A 15,970-nucleotide genomic window follows, 5' to 3' on the forward strand; every position below is an offset into this window, starting at 1 on the left:
TTCTGAGACATTTTTTTAAATCCAGACCCCTCTAAATCACAAGGGTGTACAGATAAATCTGTCTATTAAACATATTAAAATTATTTATGGTTAAAGCCTGGCTGTGGAAACTAAATAATTTAGCTTTACGTGAGACTCATAATTACAGATTACATTAATATCTTAATTATAATCCTAGTCTTTACCGTAGTAATACCTATTTCAGAAGAATTGGTCACAATATTGAAATTTCTGATTATTTAACCAGAAGTATACTTTAAATAGGAATGTATTTAGTACAGGGGTAGGCAATCCTGATCCTGCAGTGCAGGTATCTGCCAGGTTTTCTATCCTACCTGGTCTCTGATGAGTCACACCTGATATCAGGCAGATAGTAACTCATCAGGTAGGATAGAAAACCTCCTGGATACCGGCACTGCAGGATCAGGGCTGCCTTCCCCTGATTTAGTGTATCATGGTGTTAAAAGGTAAGAGATTCATGCCTACATTCAGTAAATAGTGCTTACCTTCTCCAGGTCTAAGCAAAGGTCCTCCACCTCCCCTTGTAACCTTTGCTTGGTTTTCTCCAGGCTAGAGCATTTAGCTTGGGTAGCCTCAACAGCTTCCTCGGCCTCCTGTAGCCGTGATGACAACTTCTTCCTGTAACACAAATAACATCAGAGATACCAATGCACCGCACCTACAAGACACTAAAGATCAGTTGGTCACCTTAAGTCAACAAAAATGAGAGAATAACCCTTTTCCAGATTCCCCCTGTCTGTATACAAAGTATAAGTATAAGCATGCTCAAGGTATAGAAATTGAATAATAATTCCAAACTCCACAGGTCAGAGAGGTGCTGGATACTGACTATTCAAAGTTTTCTATCACATCTCTAAAGGTTCCTTTTGCAGCAGTGATGGCACCAAAAAATTATGGGTAATAACTGAGTACTTGATCATTGCAAAAACTGGCCTTGAAGACAGATACATGTGGCTTCCTGTGCAAGAGCAACACCACTATGACTATTACGAACAGACACTAACTTGGCATCCTCAAGCTCGTCCGTGTGCTGAATGGCTTCGGCCTCGTAGCGGGTCCTCCAGTGAGTGACCTCACTGTTCAGCCTAGACACCTGTCGCTGTAGCTCCAGCTTGCTCTCCTGCTCCTCCTCTAGTTGCTCCTTCAGCAGCTCATACTCCTGTTTCAGTGTGCCCAAACTGTGTCCGAGTGCTGTTTTCAACTAGTGGAACCCAGTTGAAGAGGGAAAGATTAATCAGAAATTTATAGAAGCGGGGTAGAGATATATATTGAACGGCAGTTTTAGCACTCAGCAAGGCAGCTCCTGTTACTGTAGGTATTGAGCTTCCTTAATACAAGTAGCGACTTTTTGTGTCTTATAGGTAAATTAATAAATACATATGGCAGGGAGGGAGCAAAAACATGGACTGTCTGCAGGTCCCCGAGAACCAGATTGGGACATTGAGTTAGAGTGAAAAAGCAGATCCAGGATCCTACTTTTAACTCTTCTTCCAGCTGCTTCTTGAGCTCTTCAGACTGGGATGTCAACAGGGCTTTGGCCCGGTTCATCTGGCTGGACCGGTTCTCTGCCTCTTCCAGTTGCCGACTCAGGTCATTATTTTCAGCTAGAAATTGGGAGTGTTGCATCCCAGTTAGCATAGTGTAATGCAGCACGGACTTGGTGGCGTCAAACAAAATTGCTCCATGAAACTTTTCAATGTTCCAAAGAGGAGCAAAGCATTGTTATTTCACAATCAATTTTATCAGGAAACATTAGCTGTGGCTTCTCTTTATTTGAATATGTTCAGAATTTACCATTGCAGCACTATGAAACTCAGGATTTTCTATACTTTATGCTGATCTGACCAGTCTGACCATAAATTTTCACATGACATATGTCCATTACTGCACACATGATGGCTACTACTGCTGTGAAAAAAGTGCTTTCAGTACTGCTCCTCTGATTAACTGTATTCAAGAATGACTTAGGCACTCTGTGGTTAAAGTGCTCTTAGCTATAATTCTTAACATAGAAGGGTGTGGAAACTTTATAGGTAGAACATAATAATTTTTACCACTTAACAGCCCAGGGCTATGTAGTTTAATGGTGTCTGGTACCTGACCCTGACTTGTTTCCAGCAGATGCTATAAAACCTATTTTTCATTGTCCTACTAAATCATCACACTTTTTCTGCTTAACACAAATTTAATGTAGTTCAGCACAAGACTGTGTAAAGGAAGTTAAGTGAAAGACTTCCTTGCACTCAGTACATGGATAAATCTGAAACCTTAACCTGACAAGTACATTTTTCTGTTGTACTTCACACTCCTCCTGATCTGTAACAAAGTGTTTGTTTCATTTTAATGCCACATACTCATATTGGTACCAAAGCCCTTCAGGGTACAAAAAGCCTTAATTATGTGCCTTCGCAACATCTCAGAACCTAAGCATGGATTTGTCTTCAACAAGTCAACGAATGTAAAATAGAACTACATGGGGATTTATAAAATCTTCTGCTAGGATCTGTCACCTGTAAGCCGGTTCTTGGCAATGTTTGACTCAGCCAGCCCCTTCTGCAAGTCCTCATTCTTGAAGTTGGCCTCAGACAGAATTTCTTCAAGCTTCCGCAGCTGGTTGTCACTAGCGACCTTTTACAAGGCAACATATGTAATGTTAGGGCCCTCCGAGGGGAGGGCTGAGGTCTCTTCTGGTCTCTCACCTGAAAATTAATCAATCTGAGGCTATTCAGCAATCCCTTCTAGAGCAATATTATATGTGTGGATGCATGATATAGGTTCCAGCCCCCTTGACTGGATAAGTGACTGGAAGATTGATGAATGGATCATCAAAAAATGGATTTATATCTGGCTTATTCACAACTATAAAAATAAGCTATCCATTCCAGAAAGATAAGCCGATCACAGATCGGCACTGAAGGTCCAGTCTGTATACCTTGGCCTTCTGCAGATTCTCCAGGTTAGTGGTGAGGTCATCCAGCTCAAGGCGCAGGTTGTGCTTCTCCTTCTCCAGCTTGGCACGGGTCCTCTGCAGGCTTTCGCACTGCTCGTTGAGCTCGGCCAGCGCGTCGCCGTGCCGCTTCCTCAGGGTCGCCGCCAGCGCCTCCGACTGCAGCGAAGACTCCTCCAGCTCACGGCGTAGGCGCTTCAGCTCAGCTTCACGCTTCTTATTCACCTCAATCTGCATACGGGTGAGCAAGGGGTCTCTTTTAATGTCCTCCCTCCTGTATATGCCATGTGCACCAGGAATTGTCCCAAACAGAAGCTGAACTAGATGCCATGATTTTGTACATGATATGTATGTTTGACCTCTGAGAGTAATATTTAGAATAAACTAGATTAATAAAATATAAATCAATGAAATATCGTCATTAAGGCACCTACATCATTAATACTCACAAGTCATTAACTGATAACGCTTTATATTAAGTGCACCTTCATAATGCATTCATAGAACATTCATAAGCAGCATGCAAGTACACCTTAACACCCTAACATCACTTAACAGCTTTAATATACATTAATAACAAACATTACATGATTATACAATTATAATGTTTGTTATTAATGGATACTACAGTTGTTAAGGGATGTTAGAATGTAAAGGTATACATGCATGATGTTTATGAATGATTTCTGAATACTTAATGAATACATTATGACGGTGTACTGAACGTTTTATGAATGCAATATAAAAGCATTATGAAGGTGCAGTTAATGTAAAGCGTTACCTATTAATCATATTCATGCCATAACACTTTCTGTCTCTCATTTCTGAACTCGGATGTATAATTAATCCGCTTCTATCTGTGTTTTACGGAGACGCTGGTTGACTTTTAGTACTGTTACTACAACACGTTACTCATGATTCTCCTCTGAGTACCTGGGATGCTGTGGCTCCTCCTGCCTCCTCCAGACGATCAGTCAGGTCATCCAGCTCACGCGTGAGGTCAGACCGCTGTTTCTCCACCTGCGCCACAGAGAAATATACCAGCATCATGCAAACTGCTACACACTTAGTACTTAAACTTAATCACACGTCAGACTGTTAGCTATCTAGCTCACCAACAACCTTTTCATCACTCAGCACCCATTGTCTCTGTAACTTATTTTAAGCACACAAAACTCGCCATAAACGCTAAAAGCTTAATACATCTAAAACATAACGCACTTCAAAAATAAACAAATTAAATATACAGGTATGGCAGTTATCAATGTGCAATTTTTTCCACTTGAGCTCATTTCTGAAGCTGTCATCTGTTTCACAGACAGATATGTTGTGTGGCATCGTTCAAAACCCAGCAAAGGGATAAGAGATACAAATTAAATCCAGAAAAACATATTTCATTTCATTGTTATTGAAGTACTGACAAAAGATGAAAGGGATATGCGGGGCCGGAATACAGCACAGTACAACTGACACTTCTGAAGTGACAGAACTGGGCACCATGGCATTGGAAGTGATCAGTGGAGATCAGCAATGTCTATGAAGAGTTGATCTGATGTGCAAAATCCAGGTTTCAACTTTACCATATGGATACATAATTTGAAACAAATTGAAATTTTTGGTTGAAAAAATTAAGATAATAAGAAAATGCCTTAAGTCACTGGAATCTAGCAGAACAGCAAAGATGAAACCATACAGTTAGATCAACTGCTGATTGTAAATTGTCCTGAGATGGACTGGCATCCCAGACAGGGTGTCCTCTGCCTTGTGCCCTATGCCACCTCTGATGGGCTCTAGACTATGCATGATGTTAAGTTATAATAATATGATTGACTTTATTATATATTCATCACATTTAGAAATTTTCTTAACAAAATTAGCAAATGATTAATTGTGACCTGCTCAACATTTTAGTGGAAGTTCAGTGGAATGTTATTGTGAATATAAAAATTTTCAAAGGACAATATAGAAGGATTTGAAATATTCATATATTCTGGTATTAATTTAGATGAAATTCCATAATAAAAAGGGAAAATATACTGTATTTACCAATTTTGTCTTCAAGAAACATATTGTTATAAACAATAAGATTATAAGATTACATAAATCTTACACAACCATTTATCTAGAATATGGTCATAGTTCGCCTGGATCAATGGAAGGAAAGGGCTTGAGACAGGGGAACACCCTGGATGGGATGGCCATCCATTTCTGGGAACATACACAATCACACATTACGGGGAATTTATAACACCAATTCAACCCAACACAAGGAGAACACCAAGCTAGCATTGGGAATCATAGCCTCCACCATAGAAGTGATGCCACAGTTCTATATGTGTAAATAGAACAATGGAGACAAACATACTTTCTCTAAAAAATAAAAAAAATCATCATACCACCATGTATAGCCTCCAGCTAGAGCCTCGAATAGCTTCAGAGTGATTGACCCTGATGTCTAATTTTCCCTATAGGTCCAGAAGTGCTGTCTGTCTAAAACATTGCATATCCTCACATACTAACATTTCAATGACTATGTTAACAGTCACTTTGTTCCATACATCACACTGCTTCAACAGTTAAAGCTTAAAAGCACAGGAAGAGCTGAACTTCATGTCACAGCAGTGTCCTCTTTCCATCGCTCAACTGAAGGTCACGTTTACGTTTCTGTGTTCGCAACAGCGGGAGGGGTTGGGGGGCACATTCCTTTTAAAATGATCTCACAGTGATGATGTTATCATTTCTGATTCTATCTTACTGACCCAAGCAAAGCGACGGCATGTCTGTGTTGGTCTTTCAGAGAGGTTTGTTTGGTTTTACTTTCTGAAGCCACCTAGGTGAAGCAGCAGGTAATAAGATAAGAATGTGCATGTCTGTTCCTGATAACAACACCCTTTTGTGAATATCATGGGGGGCAGGCGTGCCGAAGTGCTTTTAGGATTAAACCATTAAGGATGATGCAAGTGCTGCAATATTTGTCAAATAAATCCATATGGTAATGATTTTTACACAGCAGTAGTGGTGTCTTATTGCAAAAAAAAAGTTTTAATCGTTCTCCTAAAGAGAGCAGCAGAGCACAAACGATATATCAGTCTTACAAAGAAAGATCTGAATTAACATTTCTAATTCTGTAATGAAGGGATTTTTTTTTTGTTTTAGTCTATGTCATGCTGCCCCTCAAAGGATCGTAACCTTAATGTGATGGAGGGGGTTCCTTATGCCAATTTACAGAGCTATGGCAAGCAGAGTTGAGCTCCTGGCAGAACCCCCCCAGGGGAACACATTTGTGGGGAGAAGCCAAACAAACCAACAATCAAGTGATACAGCAAAGACTGCCTGTCTGGAGTTGTGTTACCAGGACCAGCCCCAGGAGGTAGGCCAGAGGGGGTGCTCAGCCCAAAAGGGTCACCACCCACAAGATAAATGGTAGGGGTCAGATGGAGTGCCATTTGGGTGGCAAGCATGAGCGGCAATGATCCAGACAGATTAGACCTTAGCAATGAACTCTGACTTGGGGAACATGAAACATTATCTCTCTGTCCAGGAAGCAGTCTGAGCTAGTGCTAGAGCTATTGGCTGGATAGAGTTGGCCTCACCTCTACGCATGGTGTGGACACTGGAAAGAGACCTCATGATCTGGGATGAAGGACTCCTGTTCCAACTCTAGAGTTCCTCATGGTGAAAGACCTCAAGCAGGTACAGATCCAGCCACTTAAAATTTCCCCTCCAGTCTGGCTGGCAGCCAAATCCCAGCCAAGTTCCTTCCAAATACCAGCCGGAAGCTAGAGCCCCCCTTCTTCTAGGGGTGGGCCTATATTTGACTATAAACCCGCCCATTCATTCACTTGCAGGGTGATACCATTAGATGGCGCTGTCTTTACAAAAACTTTACTTTTCTTTTTACAGGGTTAAATGATTGAATGGTCTTTGCTATGACTTAAAAAAGCTCATTTTTCTTTTTAATTTATTTTATTTACTTATTTTATTTTATTTTATTTTAATATGCTTTATTGGTTTGTTTATTGTCTATTCTTATTTATCCTTTGTACAGCACTATGGTCCTACAGTATATTGATTTGTTTTAAAGTGCTTTATTTTAAGCATAGTCCACAAATTTTCAATAGGGTTCAGTTTGTTGGCTTTGGGAAGGCTGTTCTGATGTGTGTTGTGATCATTGTCCCTGTATCAACTGTCCAGCCATTGATTGTTGATACTGTAACTGTTGATTGATTAAAGAATTTGTAGGTGATTGGGAGTTCATGATCCTCACCTGCTGCAGCAATCAGAATCAGAATCAGAATCAGCTTTTATTCGCCAAGTGTGCTGGGGCACACAAGGAATTAGTTTCCCACAGTTTGATACTCTCTCATACACAAACAATAAGTTAGAGCTGGGCGATAAATCAATTTAATTGATTAATTCGAATTTACAGTTCAGGACGATGTGTTTTCATGAAATCGATTTTATTACTTTTTTTACACACAAGCGCCAAATGCGGAACTAATGCGATGCACCATTCCTCATGGGTAAATTAACACTGTAGCAGATTCACTAACAACATGGCAATGACAGGGGAAAAGATGGCACGTGCCCAAAGAAAGGTGTTGCTACTTCTGTAATATGGAATTGTAATATAATATGTCAAACCCAATGGCATAAAGTATTTACTTAATACTAAGCTGACATGATAAAATTATGTGTTTTTTTTCTATTATTATTACAATATTACTTATTACTTTTATTTATAAGTTTGAGGGTGTATTGTGTTGTTGCCAGTTTTAAAATAAGCTATAGAGAAACCTTTCTAAAAGTGTTCACAATAATAACTGACACTTTATTGATCCCCGTGGGGAAATTGTGTTTATGCCTCCCTCAACTTGATCTTTGAAGAATAAGTTGTCTGTGAAGGCCACCTGTTGGGGCCTTGCTCAAGGAGCTGCAGACATGCTGAGGCTAGGCTTGAACCAGTGACCTTCTGATTACAAGCACACAGCTTAGCCCACTGAGCCACACACTGCCCCTAAGGGTGTGGTCTAAAGTAAAAAAAGCTAAATAAAGTAGTTTGATTTTGTGTAGGGGAGGGGAGAATCGATTGAAATCGGAAATCAGATTTTTTGTGAAAAAATCTGAGATTTTATTTTTAGGCCATATCACCCAGCTCTACAATAAGTGACACTATAAAAACAAAATACCCTATACAAGAAATACTGTACAAATACAGTACAATACAACACACATACAATACAAATGTGAAAAATTATAAATATTATAAATATACACAGGTGAGTAACACTGTGCAATTTTAAGGTGCGAGGTATAGTGTAAACAGTTTTTGTAAACAGATCTGTAGCGTCTGCCAGAGGGGGGTAGCTGGAGAAGATTGTGTCCAGGATGTGACGGATCTGAAATGATTTTAACTGCTCGTTAAAATCTATGCTCGTTTAGCCGAACTAAAGTCCACAAACAGGATCCTGGCATAAGTTCCTGGACGGTCCAGATGTTGCAGGATATAATGCAGCCCCATATTCACTGCATCATCCACCGACCTGTTTGCCCGATAGGCAAACTGCAGGGGGTACAGCTGGTGTCCTGTAATGTCCTTTAGATGGGCTAAAACCAGGCGTTCAAAGGATTTCATGACCACAGACGTCAAGGCGACAGGTCTGTAGTCATTCAGTCCTGTAATGGTGGGTTTTTTGGGGACCGTGATAATGGTGGAGCGTTTGAAGCAGGAGGGAACTACACACAACTCCAGAAATCTATTGAAGATGCGGGTGAAGATGGGAGCCAGCTGATCAGCACAGGTTTTGAGGCAGGAGGGGGATACACCGTTTGGTCCCGGGGCCTTCTTGGTTTTCTGTTTCTGGAACAGCCGGCTCACTTCCGCTTCGTGTATTCTGAGTTCCAGGGGGGAGGATAGGGGGGTGAGAGGTGTGATGAGGGTTATTGTCTCTGGAGTGGGGTGGATGGGGGGTGTGAATCTGTTTATCTCAAACCTGCAGTAGAAGTTGTTCAGCTCGTCTGCCAGGTCTTTGTTTGCTTCAGCGGGGGGTAGGGGTCGTCTGTTGCTGGTGATATCTCGCAGGCCTCTCCACACTGATGCAGGGTCATTGGCTGAGAACCGTTCTTTCAGCTTCTCAGAGTAGCTTCTTTTTGCCACTTTGATCTCCCTGGTCAGCGTGTTCCTGGCCTGCCTGTACAGGGCCCTGTCACCACTTCTGTAGGCATCCTCCTTGGCCTGGTGAAGATGTTGCAGTTTGGGAGTGAACCATGGTTTATTGTTGTTGTATGTGCAGAAGGTCTTGGTCGGGACACACACATCTTCACAAAAACTGATGTATGATGTCACAGTGTCTGTCAGCTCATCCAGATTATCAGATGCAGCGTCAAAGACAGTCCAATTAGTGCAGTCAAAACAGTCTTGCAGTTCCTGCTTTGCTGCATTGGTCCACTTCTTCACAGTTTTGACTACAGGCTTGGCACGTTTAAGCTGTTGCCTGTAAATTGGAATAAGATGGACCATACAGTGATCAGAATGTCCTAAAGCTGCCCGGGGGACAGAGCGATAGGCATCTTTTAAAATGGTGTAACAGTGGTCCAGTGTGATGTTGTCCCTGGTGGGGCAGTCGATATGCTGTCTGTGTTTAGGAAGTTCCTGGTGTAGATTCACTCTGTTAAAATCACCAAGGACAATAAAAGGGAATAGGGATATTTTCTTTCCAGGGGGGGTGATCTGGTCGGCCAGCGTGCATTTACATCTGAAGCTCATTTACATCTGAATGTTGGTGGTGCTGATAGACTGTGAGAATTGTATGCTTTGAACTCTCCAGTGCTTTTTTAATACCATTCAGTGACTGATGTTGGGAAGACAATGGATATTTACTGTACACCTCCATGTCTCCTGGATTACTGACCCCAAGTCATTTCTGCTACATGGCTTTACACTGTACAATATTTATATTTACATTTAAAGCATTTAGCAGACTTATCCAAAGCAACGTACAAGGTATCAAGGTACAATAAGCTGGGTTTAGAGGAGCTTACAGTTTTGATGGCGAGTCCGGCTCTGTGATGGAGGGATGTTAAAGTGTTTTCTGTCTTGTGATTTCTTCTATTTCAGGGGCTTCTGGTGTGTTTAGCCGTTTAGATGGTGGACCAGACTTCACGAAATAGCACTCTAATGTGACTAGCCTTTTTCTGCGTATTGAAACTTTTCAGAAATGCAAGACTTTGCCAGTGCTTTTGTTCACCACCCGAGCGTATAGTCGTGAACAGATGTGAAATTTTGGCCAACTTTTTCATTGAAATTCGATTTGTATGTGTTCAGAAAAATTTGTGACCAGAGGCTTTAAAAGTGTTTATCCAAATAGGGACCTCAAAAAATGTCCCCAAAAGTAGGAAAATTTCAGGTTTTACTACACTTTGGGGGCAATTTGGTCCTCAAATGTGATCTATGCAAACCCACACACAAACACACACATACTACCAGTCAAAAGAGATGTTAATGACTTTCACACATTCAGTTGACCCCCCAGCCCCCAGCCCCCAGCCCCCAGCCCCAGCACTTTTCTTGTGCTTGTGGGCAGTTCCTTGCTCAGGGTATTTGCTATGGTGAACTTTCATGCACTTCCAGGGTCCCTGTGTGGCTCAGTGGGCTAAGCCTGTGTGCTTGTGTTCCCCGGATCACTGGTTCAAACCCAGCCTCAGCATGTCAGTCATGACTATACAGTGTATAAATATTTTTGGTAGACGATCATACTTTTTTTCCACTATAGTCTTCTGGTTTCTAATTTACATGCCAACAACAGTTTTGACTGGTAGTGTGTAATGACTGTTTAGTAGTGTTTATTTAACCGACTGGCTTGATAGTCAGAATATGGAATAGTCTTCCTGATAACATAGTGCAAGCTGAATCCTTGAGTTCCTTTAAATCAGAGCTAGATAAGATTTTAACAACTCTGAGCTATTAGTTAAGTTCTCCCTAAGCGAGCTTGATGGGCCGAATGGCCTCCTCTCGTTTGTATAGTTCTTATGTTCTTATGATCTGAAAGCAGTGTTTCTTATGTTAAAAAAATAACCTCACCTTGACCGCTTCAAACATCTGTCTCATCTGTCTCATTGTTTCATTGTGGCCAAGCAGAGAAGTTAATGACACATTCACACATCACCCCCCCCCCCCCCCCCGTGGATGCGCAGCCACCAGCAGCCTATCCGGCTGTTAGCCAGACAGAAAGAAAGAACACACCTTTATTCTCCACAGTAAACCTTATTACTTTGTTTAGACCTGTAATTAGTCTGTCACAAACATCTTGGGTCACTCTCTTCTCCCAAAATAACTCTTGGACATGCTGCTGCTTTGTACCTGGCTTGGCCTCCTTGCGGATGAAATCTTTCATCTTGTGCCAAACAAGCTTAATGGGCTTCAAATCTGATTAATTTTCATATACCTCTCATTGCTTGACAATATCAGTCTTAATACTTTGTTTAGACCTGTAATTATTGTATTGGACATATCTTGGGACCGCCTCATCTCCAAAGAGGGAAGTAAAATAAAATTCTAATTTCATCAATAAACTGACTAAAAACACATTTTGACAGTTTTAGGCCATCTTTGCCTCACAACAGAAACTATTTCTAAATTTCACAGGCCATTTATTGCAGTGTAGTAAGTTTATTAATGAAATTGGAATTTTGTTTAAATATAGGAAAATTGTACTTGCTTAGATTTTCATTTTTTGCAGTGTAGTTACAATACCTGATTCAGGTATCTTACCTGATTTCAGGTAAGTCACTTCAGATTACTGCTCTCCCTGGTGGATGGATAGATCATTGCAAGTACTTTACACACAGAGAGTTGAGGGGTGGATCATGCCGGCCCCCTTTTTCATTACATCATCGTGGGGGATCTCATTACAGTCAAGGACCAGCCAAGAGCCAGTCAAGGTCCTGTCAAGGACCTGTCATGGAAAGTGGGGAAATTTTAAGCGGCTGGATCTGTATGGGAATACTCTCATGTCCCAGGCTGACAGCAAATTGCCTTAAGAAATGCAAGTTGTACTAAACAGAAGTTTGAAGTACCCAGCCTTTTTGTGGGTGAAGTGCTCAACTGGGAGTGGTGGGTGAATGGTCCAACTGGGAAAGTTTGATGCTCAGGTCGGAAACAATAATGAAAGCATAAGGGGCATGATTAGGAAGAATGGTCTCATAGATCTAGACCTGAGTAGTATATGTAGTACCAGAGCACCCTAGACTAAAGGTCAGTGATTGACTTTAGAGACGTGTAATCAGATTGGACTATGTGTTTTGAAGCCTCGGATGAAAAAAGGAGCAGAGCTATCAACTAATCACCATTTGGGAGTCAGTTTGATTTAGCACATGGGGAGGAGGTCAGATAAACCAGTACAGCCCCGATGAGCAGTCAGGATTCTCAGCTCACACCTCCTGCATGCCCAGTAAGGTCGAGGACTTGGAGTCAAAATGGGCTGTTCAGGGCTTCAATTATTACAGTGGTTGGAAAGAGCTACGGCCAGGAATCAGTCAGTGTCTGTCATGGATATAGACCCAGGACTCACTGGTTGACACCTGCAGTGTGGAAAGCTGTCAAGGTGAAGAATGAGGTCTTCAGGGCAATTCTTGCAAGGGGGTCTTAAGTTAGCTGAAAGGCTCGGAAGACTACAGTGATGACAGTGGTGTAGTTTGTGCATGGGAGGAGTTTGAAGAGGCTAGAAGGGTTTGAAGAGGTCTCCAAAATGTTTTGAAAAACATGCGGGACCTTACTTAGGCTGTATTCAACACAGGTGACATTGTGCTAACCAACTCTAAGGATATTATCGAACAGTGGAAATCACACTTTGAGGAACTCCTTAACCAGGTGTAAATGCCCTCTCACTAGGAGGCATTGATAGAAATATCTGGTGGATGTGAGTCTATTAGAACATAGGAACATAAGAAATTTACAAACGAGGCCATTCAGCCCATTAATCTCCTTTGGGGAGAATTCAGCTAATACCTCAGAGTTGTTAAAATCTTATCTAGCTCTGATTTAAAAGACCCCAGAGTTTTAGCTTGCACTACACTAGCAGGAAGACTATTCCATACTCCAACTACACGCCGTATACAGAAGTGCTTTCTCAAATCCATTTTGAAATGGTCTCCCGCTAATTTTCACCTACAGTATGGCCATGAGTTCTAGTATTTAAACTAATATTGAAGTAGCCATTTGGCTGAACAGCATCCAGACCTGTTACTGCTGCAGATGAAGTCACAGTGATGATCAGAGGCCTCCATAGTAGAAATCCATCCAGTGAAAGCTCTTGTTTGTTAGTGATGGCAAGAGGAAATATGAGATTGCCAGGAAGATCTTTTTACTGACTGCAGTTATGCAGGCACTGGGAAGGTCTGTGTTGATGAAGCAGAAGGTAAGTTTGAAGACAAGGCCTGTGGTGTTCTGGTCAATCTATGTCCCTATCCTCATCTATTGCCATGGGCTGTAGGTAATGAAAGTTATGAGTATAAGCAGCTGAAATGACTTTTCCCCCAGGATTGCTGGTCTCACTCCACTGCTTCAGATCAAGAGGAGTCAGCTAAGGTTGCATCTTATAAGACCACCTGCATGGCTACCAGGGAGCTGTTTTGGGTATGAATCACTGGGCGGAGACCCCGGTTGTGAAGGGACAGGCGGGAGAACACTGAGGAATCCTCTAGAACAGTGTTTCTCAACCCAGTCCTCAGCGAACCCCAGCCAGTCCACATTTTTGCTCCCTCCCAGCTCCCAGCCAATCAGGAACACCAAATACCTGGTACAGGTGTGCTGGAAGCTGAGAGGAAGCAAAAACGTGGACTGGCTGGGGTTCGCTGAGGACTGGGTTGAGAAACACTGCTCTAGAATGACCGTGAGTCTACAGCCAGGGACAGGGTCTGACCTGCCCAGCATGTTCACCAGGAGAAGTGGTAGGAAAATTACCTGGTAAGACTTGGCTATCTAATGTTATATTGACCTCTATTTATGCAGTTTAGTTACATTAGTTTATTTGACAGCACTAGGATGATTTGTATTGTTCATCCTTCCCTTTGATTAATACACTATAATTACCCCAATAGTGTCATTTCCTCAACTGCTATTTCATATTGTAACTCCACTGCACTTTATTTGGCAACTGTTGTCTCGACTTACCATGTCTTCTGTACAATAAATTAATCAAGAATTTAACCTGCCCTGGAGGAAGAGTTCTGAGACAAAATGCAATTAGGTAAAACAAGAGCATGGGGTAATTATCATGCAATCTGGTGCATAGGTTCGTATACCTTTGCCCTCATGGCTTTTTCTGTCTCCAGCTCCTCTTCTAGTTCCTCAATCCGCACCTATGATTGGATGGGAAGTAGCACAAGGTGACTCACTATGTTCCCCAAGTACAATAGGCTGGACATATGCTTACAAATATGTTCTCTACATTTACTCTTTCAAACAGGGTTTCAGTATTACCTAAAAACAGATTACATGAACTTTATATACAGGTTTTTTAACAATGGTAAAAAGCTCTTAACAGTTAACATTTAATTAATAAATGATACACAGATAACATGAAGGTTAGCAAATGGTAGCACAGGAATCATTTTATTTCTCTCTGTCTTTTAAAAACAAAATAGAGCTTCGGCATGTTCCTGTATGAAAGAACAACTGCCTGATAGAAGTCTGTTTGCTTTCTTTGTAAAAAAGCATCCATAAGGTTCTCTGTGCTCCACATGTATCCCATCACTGACCCTTAACCTGTGCTACTGTTATTTACACATTGTTAAGACACCTCAAGATTAACTGAAATATTAAAGGCAAACTTGTACTGAGTATACTATACTCAATTTTAAAAGACAAAATACTCCACTTTTTTGAAGTCCATTTAAAAAAAAAGCCTAAATTAAATATACTGTAAGTGATAACATATAATTCACAACATGTCAAGAATTACAATTTTAATACCAAAAACAATGAGATAGCACTGCAGAGAACCTGCTGCAGTAACAAAACTCCTCTTAAAAGAAAGTCTTTAAAGTTAGTGGTGGGATAAAGCAGAAGAGGCTTAGAGGTTGAGTTTCTGTGAAAGAGCTTAATGTTTTATTTAAACAAAGTCCAGACCTCCATCCTGACTCGGTTAAAAACTATATATCTAAAGTCCAAAAGCATTTTAACTGAATGCATAATGTCAGACTGCAATCCCGAACTACTGAAGACAAGCACTCCATATTCCTGTGAATATTTTGCAGATAATTATACCTTGCATAAAGGAGCTTCAGACACATGGGCAAAACTGCTAGATAAGAGAACACAGGGATTCCTGTGAAAGTGCTCAGAATACACCCAGAGACTTCACTCCATAAGACAACACAGACACATTCCAGTCTTCTATTCTCCTGTCATTTTATCACTGCCATTGTCCCTTGACTTGGAATCCTCCCATAAATCTGTAACATTCTAGATCTTCAACATTTTACACCATTACCCACTAAAACACCATTTGGTAGTGTTCTACCAATTAATATATCCCTCAATCTCCACCAGGCGATATTACATGCCAGCAGCAATGGTATTTTTTAATGCGAGAAAGTTTCTCAGATAGAATACAGTAAACAGCATAGTTACTGGAGTACATGCTTTATCATCAGAAATATGTCACAATACATGTTTGCAAAATCCTAGTTAAACATAAAGTATTCATTTTGTAAAAGTTTAAATATGAACGCATTATCACAGGCAAACAATTTTCAGCACCAGCAAAGTTTATTCACTTCTTTGAAACTTTTACTCGAGAATAATATGCACTCTCTCCATTCATCATTCATCTCCCTGCCTGAGCCTGAGGAAAAGTTTGGCATTCAGCCCTTTCAACCAACACCAGAAATGTTCCCCAGTTCTTTATGGGGGAGGTACATGAAAACTTTTTTTTTTTTTTTTTTGCATGCAAATTTCCTGAAAAGCAAAACCGGACCTCCCTCAGCAGCGAGGGACAGAGG

At 41.1% G+C, this 15,970-nt stretch overlaps 2 protein-coding genes across 14 annotated transcripts in view; both read right to left on the bottom strand.

The window, feature by feature from the left end:
- LOC111856915 (putative uncharacterized protein MYH16) overlaps positions 1-15,970 on the bottom strand; it is a 58,593-nt gene that overhangs the window by 11,002 nt on the left and 31,621 nt on the right. For all 13 annotated transcript variants that reach the window (XM_072712286.1, XM_072712294.1, XM_072712289.1 and 10 more), the window contains 7 exons: positions 14,270-14,326; positions 3,902-3,988; positions 2,954-3,199; positions 2,532-2,649; positions 1,498-1,625; positions 1,026-1,222; positions 507-639 (listed from right to left, as the gene is read on the bottom strand). In XM_072712286.1, the coding sequence (XP_072568387.1) occupies positions 507-639; positions 1,026-1,222; positions 1,498-1,625; positions 2,532-2,649; positions 2,954-3,199; positions 3,902-3,988; positions 14,270-14,326 (966 nt within the window). The remainder of the gene's footprint in view (positions 1-506; positions 640-1,025; positions 1,223-1,497; positions 1,626-2,531; positions 2,650-2,953; positions 3,200-3,901; positions 3,989-14,269; positions 14,327-15,970) is intronic.
- On the bottom strand, positions 8,005-10,108 carry LOC140590986 (uncharacterized). Its single transcript, XM_072712822.1, has 2 exons — positions 8,962-10,108; positions 8,005-8,862 (listed from the first exon to the last, which is right to left on the bottom strand). The coding sequence occupies exons 1-2, from the start codon at positions 9,732-9,734 to the stop codon at positions 8,397-8,399; spliced, it is 1,239 nt and encodes a 412-aa protein (XP_072568923.1). The 5' UTR covers positions 9,735-10,108; the 3' UTR covers positions 8,005-8,396.

This window comes from Paramormyrops kingsleyae, chromosome 5, assembly GCF_048594095.1.
Source record: "Paramormyrops kingsleyae isolate MSU_618 chromosome 5, PKINGS_0.4, whole genome shotgun sequence".
Taxonomy (NCBI): domain Eukaryota; kingdom Metazoa; phylum Chordata; class Actinopteri; order Osteoglossiformes; family Mormyridae; genus Paramormyrops; species Paramormyrops kingsleyae.

Excerpts from the sequence above, each read along its gene's own strand:
- LOC140590986 (XM_072712822.1), bottom strand. The coding sequence starts at position 9,734 with ATGAGCTTCAGATGTAAATGCACGCTGGCCGACCAGATCACCCCCCCT. Across the intron at positions 8,863-8,961 it reads CTGAACAACTTCTACTGCAG|AATACACGAAGCGGAAGTGA; the intron begins GTTTGAGATAAA and ends CCTGGAACTCAG.